The sequence below is a fragment of the Micropterus salmoides genome, unplaced genomic scaffold, assembly GCF_014851395.1.
Source record: "Micropterus salmoides isolate LMB-PRFRI ecotype aquatic unplaced genomic scaffold, ASM1485139v1 Ms_hic_scaffold_7, whole genome shotgun sequence".
Lineage (NCBI taxonomy): Eukaryota > Metazoa > Chordata > Actinopteri > Centrarchiformes > Centrarchidae > Micropterus > Micropterus salmoides.
Genome location: NW_024044459.1, coordinates 26,471,401 through 26,486,950, shown reverse-complemented (window position 1 = coordinate 26,486,950; position 15,550 = coordinate 26,471,401). Strand labels below are relative to the sequence as shown.

The following is a 15,550-nucleotide window of genomic DNA, read 5'->3' as shown; positions in this document are numbered from 1 at the left end:
CTCTCATACTGTATGAAACAGTATGAAGAATGAAACCTGTCGGGTCTGTCAGGTGAACAAACTATGCTATAATGTTTCTAAATGTCCTCAAACTGATTTTTGGAAAAAATGTTTTGTTTCTTGTTACTATTCGCCCAACATGCAGATACTGATATTTCTGCAATGAACTAATGTCTGTCGATATATTTGCTTTTATTAGCTATTATTTATTACTCTAGTTCTATTTTTTTATCCAATTGATTATTGTTGTGCTTATACTAGCCCTGTAACATTGTCAGAAATACAGTATTTTGATTTAAATTGTATTCCATTTATTTGTTTATTTTGCAGATACAATGAATGTTGATTAAAAGGAAAAAATGTTAAATGGGCCAGAGTTAGCCATTCTTTGTTCTTAGCCAGATGTTAAAGATTTATGGCATTACATCATACCTCTTAGATATTAGTATTACATACAATATTAGCATTATTAATGTCAGTGACAAAACTGATACTGAAACACTATTGATTTTTGAAACAATGCAGACTTACAGGAATAATTTTGGGAAATATGTTTCGCAGAGAGTTGCACGGATTAAACAAACAAGCTATAACGTGTTAATTAGTGAGCTTTAGCTTTAGAGTGTCTGGTAGGCTGACATTGTTACCTTTGGACAGAGCCAGGCTAGTTGTTTCACCGTTTCCCGTCTTTGTGCTAAGCTAGGCAAAATGCTGTCAGGAGCTTCAACATGGACAACATGGCAACTTCCCAAAAGTGAAGCAAGAACATCTCAATCGCCCCCTGGTGGCTGGTTGCTGTATAGGTTATGAACCCCACCCACTCTATTTTAGCGCATAGAACATGAGCCAAACTATATAATCAAAGTGCACGTCAAACATACGCGTTCATTTTTATGTTAAGTTTATTTTTTTAGTTTGGTTATTTGATGCTATAAAACAGGGATGTCATGATTCATGATTGATAGCTGAGCCTTGTTTGCGATTGAGTTGGCAGGGTGTATGGGCGGGACATCAATGCTGTGGCTCAAACCCCGATCATTACTGCGCAGACTCTGGCTTCAAATGACGCCACCAGTGCAAGATGGCAGCGCCCATATCTGGGGTACTTTGACTTAATTTTTTAACAGTGGGAGAAAGTGGAGACACGTCGTTCATCTTCATATGCTGTCGTATACAGTCAATGTCTCAGACTAGTAGCATAGATGCTGCTATATGAATTTATCACAGCCTCACTATGCCACGTGACTCCTCCATCTCAGTGGTGTTGGAAGAACAAACCTGAAAAAAGATTTACAGCCTCTCTTCTAAAGAGGCTTTGTGAATCCTTCTCAGTGTGATTCATTCTGATTTTCAGAGTCAATGTGATTTGTCATGATCAAGAGAGACAGTCAGTACCTGGGGAGTTAGCGTTGTTGCTAGTGCTGTTTATGTTTTCCGTAAATGTGTGTGTGTGTGTGGGGGGGGGGGGTGTTGCTGGTTTTGTGGCAGGGATATATCCTGGCAGGTTGTATTTCTTTTTTTTTTTATTATTCTTTCTTTTCTTGTTTGTATTTGTAAAATGCTGCTTTGTCAGCAGGTCAGGTAGATTTTTTTCCTCCCCCAGTTTTTCTTTTCCTGCACAAACAAACATTAAGTGCGCTCACACACACACACACACACACACACATGCACGCTCATAATCTCTGCTTTGTCCTCTTTTCATTTCTTTCCCTCCCTACCTCTCTCTCTATGTGTGAAGGCAAACTCAGCAGACCTCCAGGCAGCAAGGGAGTAAAGGCATTCTGGGTAATCCAGGGTGCGAGAAAGAAGAGGGAAAGAAAGGGGGCAAAAACTCTTACAAAATCCCAATACACACTCCATGCTGTGCATGTTGTTATACACTCAGACAAACACACACACAAACAAACCAAATCCAGCCTCTCGTCACTGAAACACAGAGATACAATGTCCATCTGTGTCCATCTGTACATTCATCTGCTGAGACAAATACAGGCTCTGTTTGCAGCAGAATATGGAACCAAAAAGCTGCATGGCATCCTGTTCCCTGTTGCCGAACATTAACGATTGGGAGATATGGCGGAGAATGAGGGAGGAATAGGGAAAAGCGAGGGTGGTGGTTGGAGTAGAGGAGGACTCAGGAGTTTCATCAGTCCGCTTTTATCTCGGCTCTGATTAAACCTTGTTCCTGTCTGACCTAAAAAGTCAGCTGGCAGAAACTTCAGAGACTGTGGGTGAATTTCACTGGAGCTCTTTACACCCAGCCGATGCCTTCAGAGAGGAAGCGAAAGCAGAGGGGAGATCAGAGAAACAGAACAGAGAGTGGGCAGATAGTGAAAAAAATACACACGGACACAGGCTTGCTGACTTTATGTGCTCACTGTTCACACATTATCATATACATGCATGTACACTGTCCCACTATGCATGTTGTCTGGTCTGTATACCAAATAAGGATGAGGAAGAGGCCGGTGTTGGGCGGTAACTCGGGGTTAGTAAGTTGTACAATGCCACAGGAAGCAAACAGAGGCTGTGCTGAAATGTGCCAGCGCCACCCGTCTGGGGCAAGCACAACAAAAAAACACAAGGTATAAAAATAAACCTGAGCCGCCATGGCAGGGCATCTGCAGAAACAGGAAATGCCCCACTGAGGGAGAGACAGCAAGTGAGAATTGAGGAATTCCAAATTTATTGATGTTTGTTTAAGTTAGGTAACAACAGCAATACTGCTATATACTGTTTAAAGTGTCAAAAGTAAAAGTACGTTATAATGCAGAAAAAAGTGAGTGAGTATTTTACTTTTACTTTAATCTTTTGATGCATTGATGTTTTAAGTAGCATTTTGCTTTTCAAGTTGCAGTTGATTTTAATTTATTGTTATATTATGTTGCGTAGTTTAATCCTTAACAGTGCATCATATTTTATAAACTCATCATATTGGAGGAAAATGTATACTAAATAGCTCTGACATGTAGTGGAAGTTGAAGAATTATAAAGTAGCATCAAATGGAAATACTCACGAAAAATACTTCAAATTTGTATTATACCGCAGTACTTGACTAAATATACTTTCCATCATTGCTGAGCAAAGAGGTGTTGAGTATCTTGAGTTGTGATTTTTACTCTGTTTCTTTGCGTGTGTTTGCATGTGTGTGTTTGCATCTTTAAGAGTGCTGCAGCAGCTCCCAGCCCCGTCCTTGGGAACCTTCCCCCAGGAGACGGCATGCCAGTGGGGCCAGTCCCTCCAGGATTCTTTCAGGTATATGGTACTTACCACTTACACAGTTTTAAATTATACTATTAAATATTCGTTAACAAATGTGAATATTTAATCATAAAGCTTTTCCTCAAATCACTCACCCACTTATACTTCACTGTATGTAATAATATACAGTATCTTTGCATGTGTGTACAATTTGCATTTATCTGTGTGTGGGGGGAATCACCATGTGTCCCTCAAAACGGAGAGAAAAGACAGGAGAAATAAATAGCTTTTAAACAAAAAGATACACATCCAGCTTCGCCCCAGATCATCTCTGTTCTCCATCAGAAGGACAGTTGTATATTGATTAATCGTCATTATCAGTCATACTCAGACGCTCGCATCTGACACACAGATCAATAGCCTTCATAGGCATTTCACAGCTCTGCTTTCAAAAAACTGCACTATGAGTCCAAACAGCCTTTTCCATCTCCTTCTGAAAATCAATAGTTCTTTGAAGACAAGGTCTTGTTAAGACTCATTAGTTAAAGAAACCAACAATTATCAGATTAACAGAAAATTTATTTGAATATGATCAGAATATCACCGAAGGTGAATCGTGTGGTTAACTGAATTTTATGGCAAAAAAAATAAATGCAGATCACAGACAATGCACACTCATGCCCATAAAGCTATATCCACATATCTAGCTTTCAACATTACTTATGGATTATTATTAAATGTATTGATTTAGTAACTCCATATGTTCAGTTGTTTGCATTTATTTGTTCTGAATGTATGTATGTAGGGGATAGCTTGGTGATTTGAGCCTGTAGGGAAGTTGAGCCACCCCTTGTTTCTCGGCAACCATAGACAAAATTGGTCATATGAATACACATTTTTGAAGATTTAATCATTTTACTCACCCTGTGATGACGAGAGGCCCAGGGAATAAGTGATAAGCACATTTAATTTCAAAAAACTGTTTTTTGCCGTTCAAAGTGATTTTTGTATATGTTCATGGAGTCCTGATTCTAATGTCTGAACAATTACAGACATGTTTGAAAAAATCTTACGCATGTGTTAGTGCTTTAGGAAGTTACAATATGAGGCTATACTGTTAGCATGACATTACCCTCAAACAGCTGGATGACACACTTTTGTTAAAATGGCAGGGATGGGTTAATTTAAATTGTGTGACATTATGCATTTTAGACCAGAAACGATCATGTCATGCTTCTATAAATGGAAGACAGACAGGCTTCAACTCCTCTTGTGAATTTGGACAGAGGAGTGGGAGAGGTACAAAAATGGGAAGTTCATTCATCAGGTGGCACGAGACATGACGATAAATATGATGACTTTAAAGTGATACATTAATATGAAAAAACTGGGAAACATAGTGGAAATGTTTCACTACTAAATGCAACTGAATGTTGGGACCTCGCGTTTAAGTTTGCACGATAAAATGCCATTGATGTCCCCGACCCCCATGTGGCTCAACTTATCCTCTCCCTTAAAATATGGCTTTCCAAAAAAGAAGTGGCCCAACTTGCCACATATCAGGGGCAGGTTGAGCCACTTTGTTTTTGGAAAGCCATATTTTGAAAACAGTTTATTTTAGATCTAAATTGATTATTCCCAGGGATGCACCACATCCTAAAATATATGTACATATTTTAGTTGAAGACCTTACTGTCATGTCCTCACTTTAAAGACACATCAAGTAAAAACTGGCTAAACTCGCCCCGCTCTCCCCTATGCATGGAAACAATCATTTTAATCATTATAGTATTTAGGTAGACCTAAAATACTGTAGCTTTTCCTGATCAAAACAAGTGGACCATTGCTCTCTAGTGGCAAGTTATTGTATTGCTTCTCCAGCACTGCAGACTGGCTTTTCTGACCACAGTGGCATCAATTCAGCAGACATAGCAACAGCATTGCTACTGTCTGTGGTGAGGACAAGTGAAAACCCATTCACAGCTGCAAAAGAGCTTCTACCACATGCTGCCAAACTGCACACAGTTAACACATACACTTACATCATTATTTACAAGCCTTATATTTTATTCTCTCATTTTTTTCACTTTTTCCATAAATCCAATGCAATGAAAATGCGGTCGGTTTCCTGACTCTGCTGTCATGGAACTGTTGTTAAAGGAAAATGAGCCCAAAACTCAACAGAAGACATACGCAGTAGTGTTGGTTGGTTTCCTGTTTTGGAGAGGGAAAAAAAAACTCCTGCTCGCAGAGCCGTGCCAGCAGTGCCTACATGTACCAGGATGCATTGTGCACGAGCTTCTGATGCCCACCCAGTGGGCTTCTCTGTGACAGCAAAGCTAATGCTAGCTGAGCTTACCAGCAGTCAACCTACTACTCTTATTATTAGTTGGCTTTAAATGAGGCTTTACACAGGTTCTGTTGATAGTCCCTCAATAATACAACCCTCTCGGCCCTTATGGTCTCTCATGTATACCTTAGTATCGCACACACTGGCTCTCTCGAGGTGGACATGTCCCCATCACTTTTTGAAGTGGTTGATTTTGTCCCCATCATTTTTTGAAAGCGGAATTAGTGGGAAAAAAAATGTTTTGAATAATAGCTGGCACCAAAATCCATTAACTAACAAATGAAAATGCTTTTGAGAAAGGTTTATTTGCACAATAAGAAAACATGCAATGTAAATATAGAGGAAACAAATGTGCATTGTCCTAAAAAAGTAACTTAAAAAATACAACCTCTCCCTTTAAACATGACAAGCAGCAGTGTGCAGCATTGAAACATCAAGACAGTTTAACATCTAAAGATAAGGTTGATTTACTATCTTCCGTTTTATGTATGTTTATATTCTAGGGCAGAGATATTGGATACCTGTTGTTATCGCTGGGTTTACTTATATGCACTGGTACTTACTATACAGTAGTGGTTTTGACATTGTTTGATTGACATGGTGTTGCAAGTGTGGATGTATTGGATGTGACCTGAGTATTTTCGGCTATTGTCGTAATTTATTCAATTTAGATCAACTGCATTTACCATAAACACTGATTAGACATCCACATCAAAGGTGCCAAATTTAAGTATGTAGTGTTTTGGCATGGAGCCATTTGTCACGGCAAACCTAAATATGTCATGCATGTAATAGATTGTGTGCACAGTATTTATTATCTTCAGTGATTCAACCTGCATTTATACTGTTTGTTTCAGCCATTTATGTCACCTCGATACCCCGGAGGACCCAGACCACCCCTGAGATTACCCAATCAGGTAAGAGCCACACTGACACCTGCAGGTGGCAGACAGAACCGTGGATAGTAGGAATAGAAAGTATCTGTGTGGCCATGATGAGAATGCTGTTTGATGGATTTTCCTCCCTCTGTAGGGACTTGGAGGAGTCCCAGGTGGTCAGCCTATGTTACCCAGTGGAATGGACCCTACCAGACAACAAGGTACAGATAGACACACTCGGATGCACAAACACAGACATACTGTAAGATATAACGGCACATGTGCCCAGTTATTACCCAGTTTATTAGTATTATTTTATCTTTTGATTTCAACCAAAAAGTATTTTCTGTGGAGCCACTGCCTGTGGAAATGACATCCCAAAACTATTGATAAAACTAAGAGTCTATAGCCACATTAGAAGTTCTGTAAAGCTGCTCTAAGACACTTACATTAACATGCTCATATAACAATGCCAACATGCTGATTTTTAGCAAGTGTGTCATCATTTTGTTTTAGCATCTTGCATTGGTAACAGCTGTTAATTAGCAATTAACTCAAAGTAAAGCTTTGTTTGTTGTCTTCAGTTTTGCAGTAAACCGAAGTATTGGACAAATTAAAAATATTGACCTGATGATGGTGCTGAATGAAAAGTTAAGGCTAATCAGAAAAGATATAGTTCATCCTGCGGGGAACATGAATGTCGTTACCAGAATTAGTGCCAATCCATCAAGTAGACATTAAGATATTTCACTCAAAATCACAAATGTCAAACTAATCGGTCAGGGGATTACCAAAGTCAGATTACCATAGTCAGTAAGATCATCCTCGGGGGTCCGTGAAACCAGAATTTCATGGCAGTCTGTCAAATAATTGTTAAGATTTTTTTGTCGGGACCAAAGTTGTAAACCGGGCTGACATTGCCGTCCTTTAGAGCAATGCCTCTAGCACACACTGAAGAGCCACGCTGTTGCACTGGCTGGTGCTGTGTGGTGCTGGTGTGTGCTTACGATGAATTTGGTTGCTGCAGTTCATTCTGAAACAACTACATCGTTGATCTCTGGAGAATCACAGTGGAGATCACATAGAACGTTCTGGGAAGAGGTTTTATATGCTTTCGCTCTTTTTGAAGAGATGTGAACACTCGTAATGAAAGAATATGTCACCCAAGGCATCTTTATGTATTTTTAATAGTTTTTTGGTGACAATGAAGTTCTACAGCAAGGCGACATAAGCTACATTAGTCTGTGGCTGCACAGACAATGCTTGTTAGACGAGTGAATCGTTAGTTTAGTCTCTCCATGGGATTTGTTGACGATACTAATACAAATCTTCTTATCTTTTAAGTACAACCCCATTTACACAAAATACTCCCTCCACCAGACAACACATAAATTATGCATGAAAGAAGCAGAATGTTCAGTTTATGTTCAACTAAACTCAGACTCAACTGTAAAATGTTAAATAATGGTCTCATCATCTCCTCCTGGGGATTCTGGAACACTAATGTGTCAAGATAAAGGTGTAAGACAGAAATTACCCCACTCTGACAAATCCTGAATACAAAACCGATGGTTGTATTTTGACAGTTTTTTCTTTCTTTCAGGACATCCAAATATGGGAGGACCAATGCAGCGGATGACTCCACCCAGAGGCATGGTACCACTAGGGCCCCAGGTATGGGACCAGATGATTTGTGGTAACATTTACAAAGCATTGGGTCTCTCTTGTAGACATAACTATGGATATTTTGTTGCTTTTGTTTTTTAGAACTATGGAGGTGGGATGAGACCTCCACTGAATGCTCTGGTTGGTCCTGGGATGCCTGGCATGAACATGTGAGTGATATCTACATGATGTAACACACACACACACACACCACACACACACACACACACATACACGCGTACCTATCCAACAGTGCACCGTCGGAGTAAACTGCCAAGTGTGGACCTGTGTTTCCAGTCCTTTTGAAGTAAAATAAATATAATACAAAATTTACTTTTACTGTCTTTTAACATAATATTACTGCAAATTTGCTTTTTTTTGCTTTTTAAAGAAATTGCCAAGAGGGGACTTAGATCCTTAAACGATAGCTACCTATCCAAGAGGGGACCTCCATTGTTATGCAGTGGAACTGTCTGTGCTCATTCTCACCTAATGACTGTTTTTACCTTCAAAGACTTTCTTTGTTTCTTTCAAAAATGGATAATTTAACTTGAATGTGAGCAATGTGTAAACATTTCACCGTGATCCAAACTTTAATCACTTTAACTGAAAATAAATAAACTTTAAACTTTAATTCAGAAGTAACTTTGCTGCATGCATTGATATCAAGCACTACAGTATTACCAACAAAAATTACTTGATCTAGGTTTCAAATACCGTTTAAATAATAATAAAATATCTTATTACACTAGTGCACTTATTTTAATTTTCTCTTAGGGGAATTCATATTCTTCTGTGTGGGATGGTCATTTTTATGACCTGTGATGTATGCATTTTAAAGAGTTACTTTGTATTTGCTCTTAATAACTGAATCTTAGACTGGTTTTGAATCAAAAACAATAATACTTATGAGAAAAATATAATCTCAACTAAGCAGTCTGTTGACACATGATTTGATAATATGCTTTTGAAACAAAACTTAAAGGCTCAGCAATAGTAGATTTCCTAACTAGTATTAAGCTTCAGAATGTAAGATAAAAGGCTACCCAAATAAAATGATGTCCTGATGGGTTTTCATCAGGAATGCATGGTATTTTCATGTTTGCATTAGGCCTACAGAAAAAAGGTCCACACTTGTATGGCATTTAATGACATGAGTCCACTGTTGGTTGCTACATAACGACACATGTCCCCTCTTAGATAGTATGGAGCAACAGTCACACTCCAACATCCAGCATCAATAATTATTCCGCATGATTTGTTATGTTTTTGTAATGAAATATGATGTCTCAGCTTTAGTTGATGGCTTAACCATTTTCAATCTTGACACTGCATCAAAATGAAGGGCTGCCCACAAGTCAGGAGAGTCATAAGTAAAACTTTACCAACTTAAACCTTCAAGAGCCTGAAGTTTGATCCTCCACCTGAGAAGCTGCTGTCCTTTGCTAAGAAATGTGTAACCCACATTACCCATGAGAAAAAGACTATTACCGATGACATGACATCCAGAGGCAAAGTTGATCCCTTGTTGAAGTGTGGAATGAAAATGCTGGTTTAGTTACAGACTTGCAAGCTTAGATGTACCTGTGTACTTTATGGACAAGCCCTAATATAAAGGGCTACATAAATTAATTCATGAAGCATTAATGTCCTGATGAGTTTTCATCAGGAATGCATAATATTTACTGGTCCGCATTGCCTACAGAAAAAAAGGTCCACACTTGTATGGCATTAAATGACAGGAATCCACTGTTGGTTGCTACATAACGACACATGTCCCCTCTTAGATAGTATGGAGCAACAGTCACACTCCAACATCATTAAATATTCCTCAAGCATGATTTGTTATTATTGTTTTGTAATGAAATATGATGTCTCAGCTTTAGTTGATGGCTTAACCATTTTCAATCTTGACACTGCATCAAAATGAAGGGCTGCCCACAAGTCAGGAGAGTCATAAGTACTTTAAGATAAATAAATAAAAAGTAGGAACAACATGGTCAGCAGCAAGATACTTTGTATAATTTTTTATTAATTGCTAAAAACATATTTATTAAGTTTTACTAGACCTGTGAAATGGTTTAGCCCCCAAATCTTCCAAATATGATATTGACCAATTAGGACATGATTTTAATCAATTTTACAATGTACTTGTTTCTTTAATCTATATTTATAGGTGTGCATTTTGTTTGTTGATTTGCATTACAGAAATGTCCACTGTTGGCTGGTATATAATGACACAAGTTCCCTCTTAGATAGCATGAATCGACACTCACACTGCAACATGGATGAGTAAAAAAGAAATGTATGATTCTTAAAAGAAAATTATAATGTAACCTAAATAGAATCTTTAGTTATACTTGTAAATAAGGTCTATTGTTATGTAACAAGTAATAGTTTCCAAATAACTCTCAATTAAGTCTTTTCCAACTCATAATATGTTCTTCATTCAAAAGTATTGCTCATAACTAGTTCACTGGTATTTGACGCTTTTTGACCCACACACATTCCCTATTCTGAACTTGCCTCCTTTCTCCAAACAAAACATTAAAGCACAAAACTTTACCAACTTAAAAATTCAAGAGCCTGAAGTTTGATCCTCCACCTGAGAAGCTGCTGTCCTTTGCTAAGAAATGTGTAACCCACATTACCCATGACAAAAAGACTATTACCGATGACACATTAAATGACAGGAATCCACTGTTGCTACATAGGGCACATGTCCCCTCTTAGATCCTATGGAGCAACAGTCACACTCCAACATCATTAAATATTCCTCAAGCATGATAAATAAATTTCAATTAGGAAGTAAATGTTCAGCAGGAAGATTCTTAATGTTCTTTTTTTATTTGCTAAAAACAGATTTATTATGAACTTTCACCAGCCCTTTGAAAGGATTTAGCCCCCCAATTTTCCCAGTATATTGACCAATTATGACAATCACAGGATTTCAATCAATTTTACAATGTACATGTATCTTTAATCTGTATGTAACGGAATGCATTTTGTTTGTTGTTTTGCATTACAAAAATGTCCACTGTTGGCTGGTACATAATGACACAAGTTCCCTCTTAGATAGCATGGATTGACACTCACACTCCAGCATGAATAAATAAAAAAGAAATTGATAATTTCTAAGAGAAACTTATAATTTAAACTAAATATAATCTGTGGTTACTTGGGGTTTGAAGAGACACTAAGTTTACAAGACTAGGCGAGACACAATATTGGGTGCAAGTGTGAAATGTTAAGTAGTTCAAGTTCAAAGGCCTAACGATCATCATTGGTCACAAGAAACCCTCCCCCACACTGCAGACAATCAGACACAGATTCTCACTGCAGACAATCAGACACACGTTCACACCCCTCACCTGCTCCAGGTCACCTCTCAGAGACAGCACTCACACTTTCTCCAGGATTTTGTATTTAGCTTAACTCTGCATTGGATGCTAATTCATAACAGTTTCCTACAACCACAAAAAGAAAACGGTAGAAATATATGTAGACATATGTTTAGTAAAAGTGCCCAAACACCCAATTCTAATAAAAATCTGATGATGGTACAGCGAAAGAGAGAAAATAAATACAGGAGAGAGGAGATGCATGCTAATAAGCCACAGGTTTGATTAGAACTGGGCCACTGCAGTAAGAACTCATTTGTGTATGGTGCACATGCTCCTGAAGACACACGCTCATAAACTGAAAGTTTCTTGCTCTCTTCTCTCTTAACTTTGACCCTCAATTTACTGTATACTGCACTATAATGGCCACTCTACATTTTGGGTTTCAACAATACGCTTAAAAGAAATGTATGCCAGTTTGTATAGCATATTTACAATATTGGTAAGCCTGAGAGAAGTTCTCACCACTGTTAAATTATAGTATCCCTGACACAAGTGGCATGTAACACAAAATAAATTAAACACTCAATAAACACAATTAAGGCAAATAAAACAGAAGCCTTTTAACTACATAGCCTAAATACCTATGGTAGAAGCACAAAAAGCAAGGACAAATGACCAAATAATAAAAATCTGAGCAAGACAATAAGGCATTATGTTGGTTCTGAGACAGGCTGTAGGTAACTCCACCACTACACTTAATGTACGTAGAAGTTTAAATTCATCAGAAGAGAGTGACCTAGAATTTGAATGACTATGAATGCCTGGTTGACATTCATTGTAAGCCTTACATATTAAATGATTCCCACTGCTTGTAAACCTTTTCAGTGACTTTAAGCATTGTTGATCATGTGTCAGACCAATCAGAGAGACCATCAGTCTTCCTTCTTTTGAGATAGATTTCCATCCAAATACACTATATGGACAAAGGTGCTACCCCTGTCCTAATAAATTTGGTAGGGGCTGTGTTTTCATGGGTTGTTAAGGGAAATCTTGCCTATGGATTTAGAATGGGATGTTATAAAAGTAATGCGTAGGTGTTGCTGTATTTTTGTCCATACTAGTGTAATAAATTAACTCCATATTATACACAATCGCTTTAAAATTCATTTGGTGATATTTTAAAAGTTATTCAACCCCATTATTTGGGGGTGTACTAAATCGCACATATGTATGGTTATTATACTAATTCTTAGTAGATGTTTTCTGGTGTAAAACACCTTATTTAGCTACTTTTTGTGAGTAGCTTGTAACATAGGGTACAATTTTCAACAAAAGTGGAGTATTGTACATCCGCTCTTTACAGTTTCAAAATATCTCCCACAAGACTCCAGAGAAGTTGCATTACAAAGGCCAAGTCACTGGTTTGCGATCTTGACGCCCTAACGACCATCGTCAGCAACAAGAAACCATCCCCCACGCTGCACACAATGGAGAACAATGACTGAAACTTCACAACCCTCACCCAAGATGACTTCTCAGAGACAGCTCTCAACATTTCAACCTTAAAACATTTGTGAATCACATAGGCTCTAGTCACTTAAATGTAGAGGATTCTTTTAAATCTACATCATTAACTGAAGACATGTGTAACTCTTTCTAAAAAATCCACAACAATACCTTCAAGCAGTATGTCTGACATGTCTACCACAGTAAACAAAAGTAAATCAAACCTATATCTAATTGCCAGAGAACATTTGCATTACTATGCCAGCAGTAGTTAGCATTTGATGTCTTATCCTAAGAACCAATCACTGTCCAGATAGCTAGTCAGGATTGTGTATATTCTGGGCTCCTCAGAGAAGGTGCATGGCAGTCTTTGGTGTCTTGTGGAAGTGTTGACAAGTATGCAGTTTTTAGAAGGAGAAAACCAACTTTAAAATTTCTTTACTATTCTTACTAATCATTTACCAGTCATCCATTTATCTATCTGTCTATCTTAACGGTATGTAGACTATTTCTGTGTTGTTCTTTTGAAAAACTTTTTCATCTTTCCATCCTGAAGACCAAAGCGAGAGGTAAGTTGAAAATTTTTACCAATACCCCTTGTATGTTTTCATCAAGGCTGTTTGTAACTAAACTATCAAATTTAAATATAAACATGTACATATATATATATATATATATATATATATATATATATATAGTATAACATAGTATATTCTGACTGTATCAGATTGTACAGATAGTTTGTTATTGTATATTGATTGCTTAGTGTGTAAATATTTTTACACCTATGTAGAATGTTACCTGTATATTGTATATAGGGTGTATATAGTATGAATATTATTTATACTAATACATAGAATTTTAACTGATTCTACTTTTATTGTATTTTATTCCTTACATTCCTATTACATATATGTACACAGAAAAAGTACTGATAGCTTATATTGTTTTACAAAGTCACCCAAGTTATCATGCTGTTCTTCTCATTGTATAAACAATAATCTTAAATTAACTTGTTATAAGTCAAGACACCATATGATGTATATATTGTAAAACATTTCACTGGAAAATGAGAACCAGAAGGGTTTTTCCTAAAAAGGAAGCCTTGCAACTTCACTGCATCTGAGAAAGAAAAAGCCAAATTTCAGAAAGGATTCATCTACAAGGAGAAAGGTATTAGATCAGAACATAAGATTCTCTATTCAATACTGTATTTAACTACAACTTTCTTGGTTGCTAATGAATTATAAGGAAATGGAGCATTGTTAAGTGTGTGCATAGTATTATACACTATATATAGTTATACGTTGCCATGTAAGGTGCAACCTGAAAATGGTTTAAAGCTTGATTTTGTGTTCAGATATGAGAACAATATTGATCTTGTCATTCAACTCTCAGCAAGTCAGTCAAGCTAAGCAGGCAACAATTAAAATAAGAAATACCCACTGCCATCATACATAGTGTACAATTTTGATGTGTATTATATAAATGTAGATACAAATCCAAACCCTTAGGGTGACATTGCATAAGATCCTCATCGAGTGTTAGAACTGCTGAGATAGTGTTGGTCGTTCATGGAATTTGATGACAGACAGACTGACAGATAATTCATTTATTCAGTATAAAAATCACCACCAAAAACACTGAGCCAGGAGAATTCTTGCAGGAATATATTTGAAGACACATCACTGACTCCAAAGAAGGGGCCCGGTTCTGAGAGTACTCCTTGTTATGGTACTAAAGAAGTCCTCAACGATTACACAGTGGCATTAAAGTACTATAAAACAAATGTCTGGGTTTGATAACAAACCGATTCTCTATTCCCTCAACAGCCCAGGACCTCCACATCCAGCATCTTCACCACCAAGATTGTCTGAGACCAGCCAGCCGGACAGCTGCTGCAAGAATCGTTTAGCATCCTCAAATAATTTCTGCACAAACTGTCAGGAACCATCTCAGGGAATCTCATCTGCATGCTCGTCATCCTCTTTGGGGTCTCGACCTGACTGCAGTTTGCCATCATAACCGACTTGAGTGGGCAAATGCTCACATACGATGGCGTCTGGAACTTTGGAGAGGTGTTCTCTTCATGGATGAATCCCAGTTTTCACTGTGCAGAGCAGATGACTGTGTATGGCTTCGTGTGGGTGAGTGGTTTGTTGATGTCCTAGTTGTGGATCGAGTGGCCCATGGTGGCGGTGGGGTTATGGTATGGGCAGGCGTGTTTCATGGACAACAAACACAGGTGCATTTTATTGATGGCATTTTGAATGCATAGAGATACCATGACGAGATCCAGAGGCCCATTGTTGTGCCATTCATCCACAACCATCACCTCATGTTGCAGCATGATAATGCACGGCCCTATGTTGCAAGGATTACAATTCCTGGAAGCTGAAAACATCCCATTTCTTGCATGGCCAGCATACTCACCGGAGGAATTGGGGCAAAAACAAAAGTGTTGCGTTTATAATTTTGTTCAGTGTAAGAACACAGAAGAGGGTGGGCACATGAGGAACTTTCAGTTTAGGAGTTTGTGTGTGTCTTAGCTTAAAAGCACATTCAATAAAGTTTGCTTCAACATAGTTCTGTATATTTTGTACTG

The 15,550-nt window shown here is 37.8% G+C and overlaps 1 protein-coding gene across 1 annotated transcript in view; it reads left to right on the top strand.

Moving 5' to 3' along the window:
* The window catches only part of LOC119891827 (single-stranded DNA-binding protein 2), a 68,370-nt gene that overhangs the window by 46,803 nt on the left and 6,017 nt on the right, over positions 1–15,550 (top strand). The window contains exons 5-9 of the mRNA XM_038703729.1: positions 3,167–3,256; positions 6,410–6,469; positions 6,585–6,651; positions 8,034–8,104; positions 8,198–8,265. Of these exons, the coding sequence (XP_038559657.1) occupies positions 3,167–3,256; positions 6,410–6,469; positions 6,585–6,651; positions 8,034–8,104; positions 8,198–8,265 (356 nt within the window). The remainder of the gene's footprint in view (positions 1–3,166; positions 3,257–6,409; positions 6,470–6,584; positions 6,652–8,033; positions 8,105–8,197; positions 8,266–15,550) is intronic.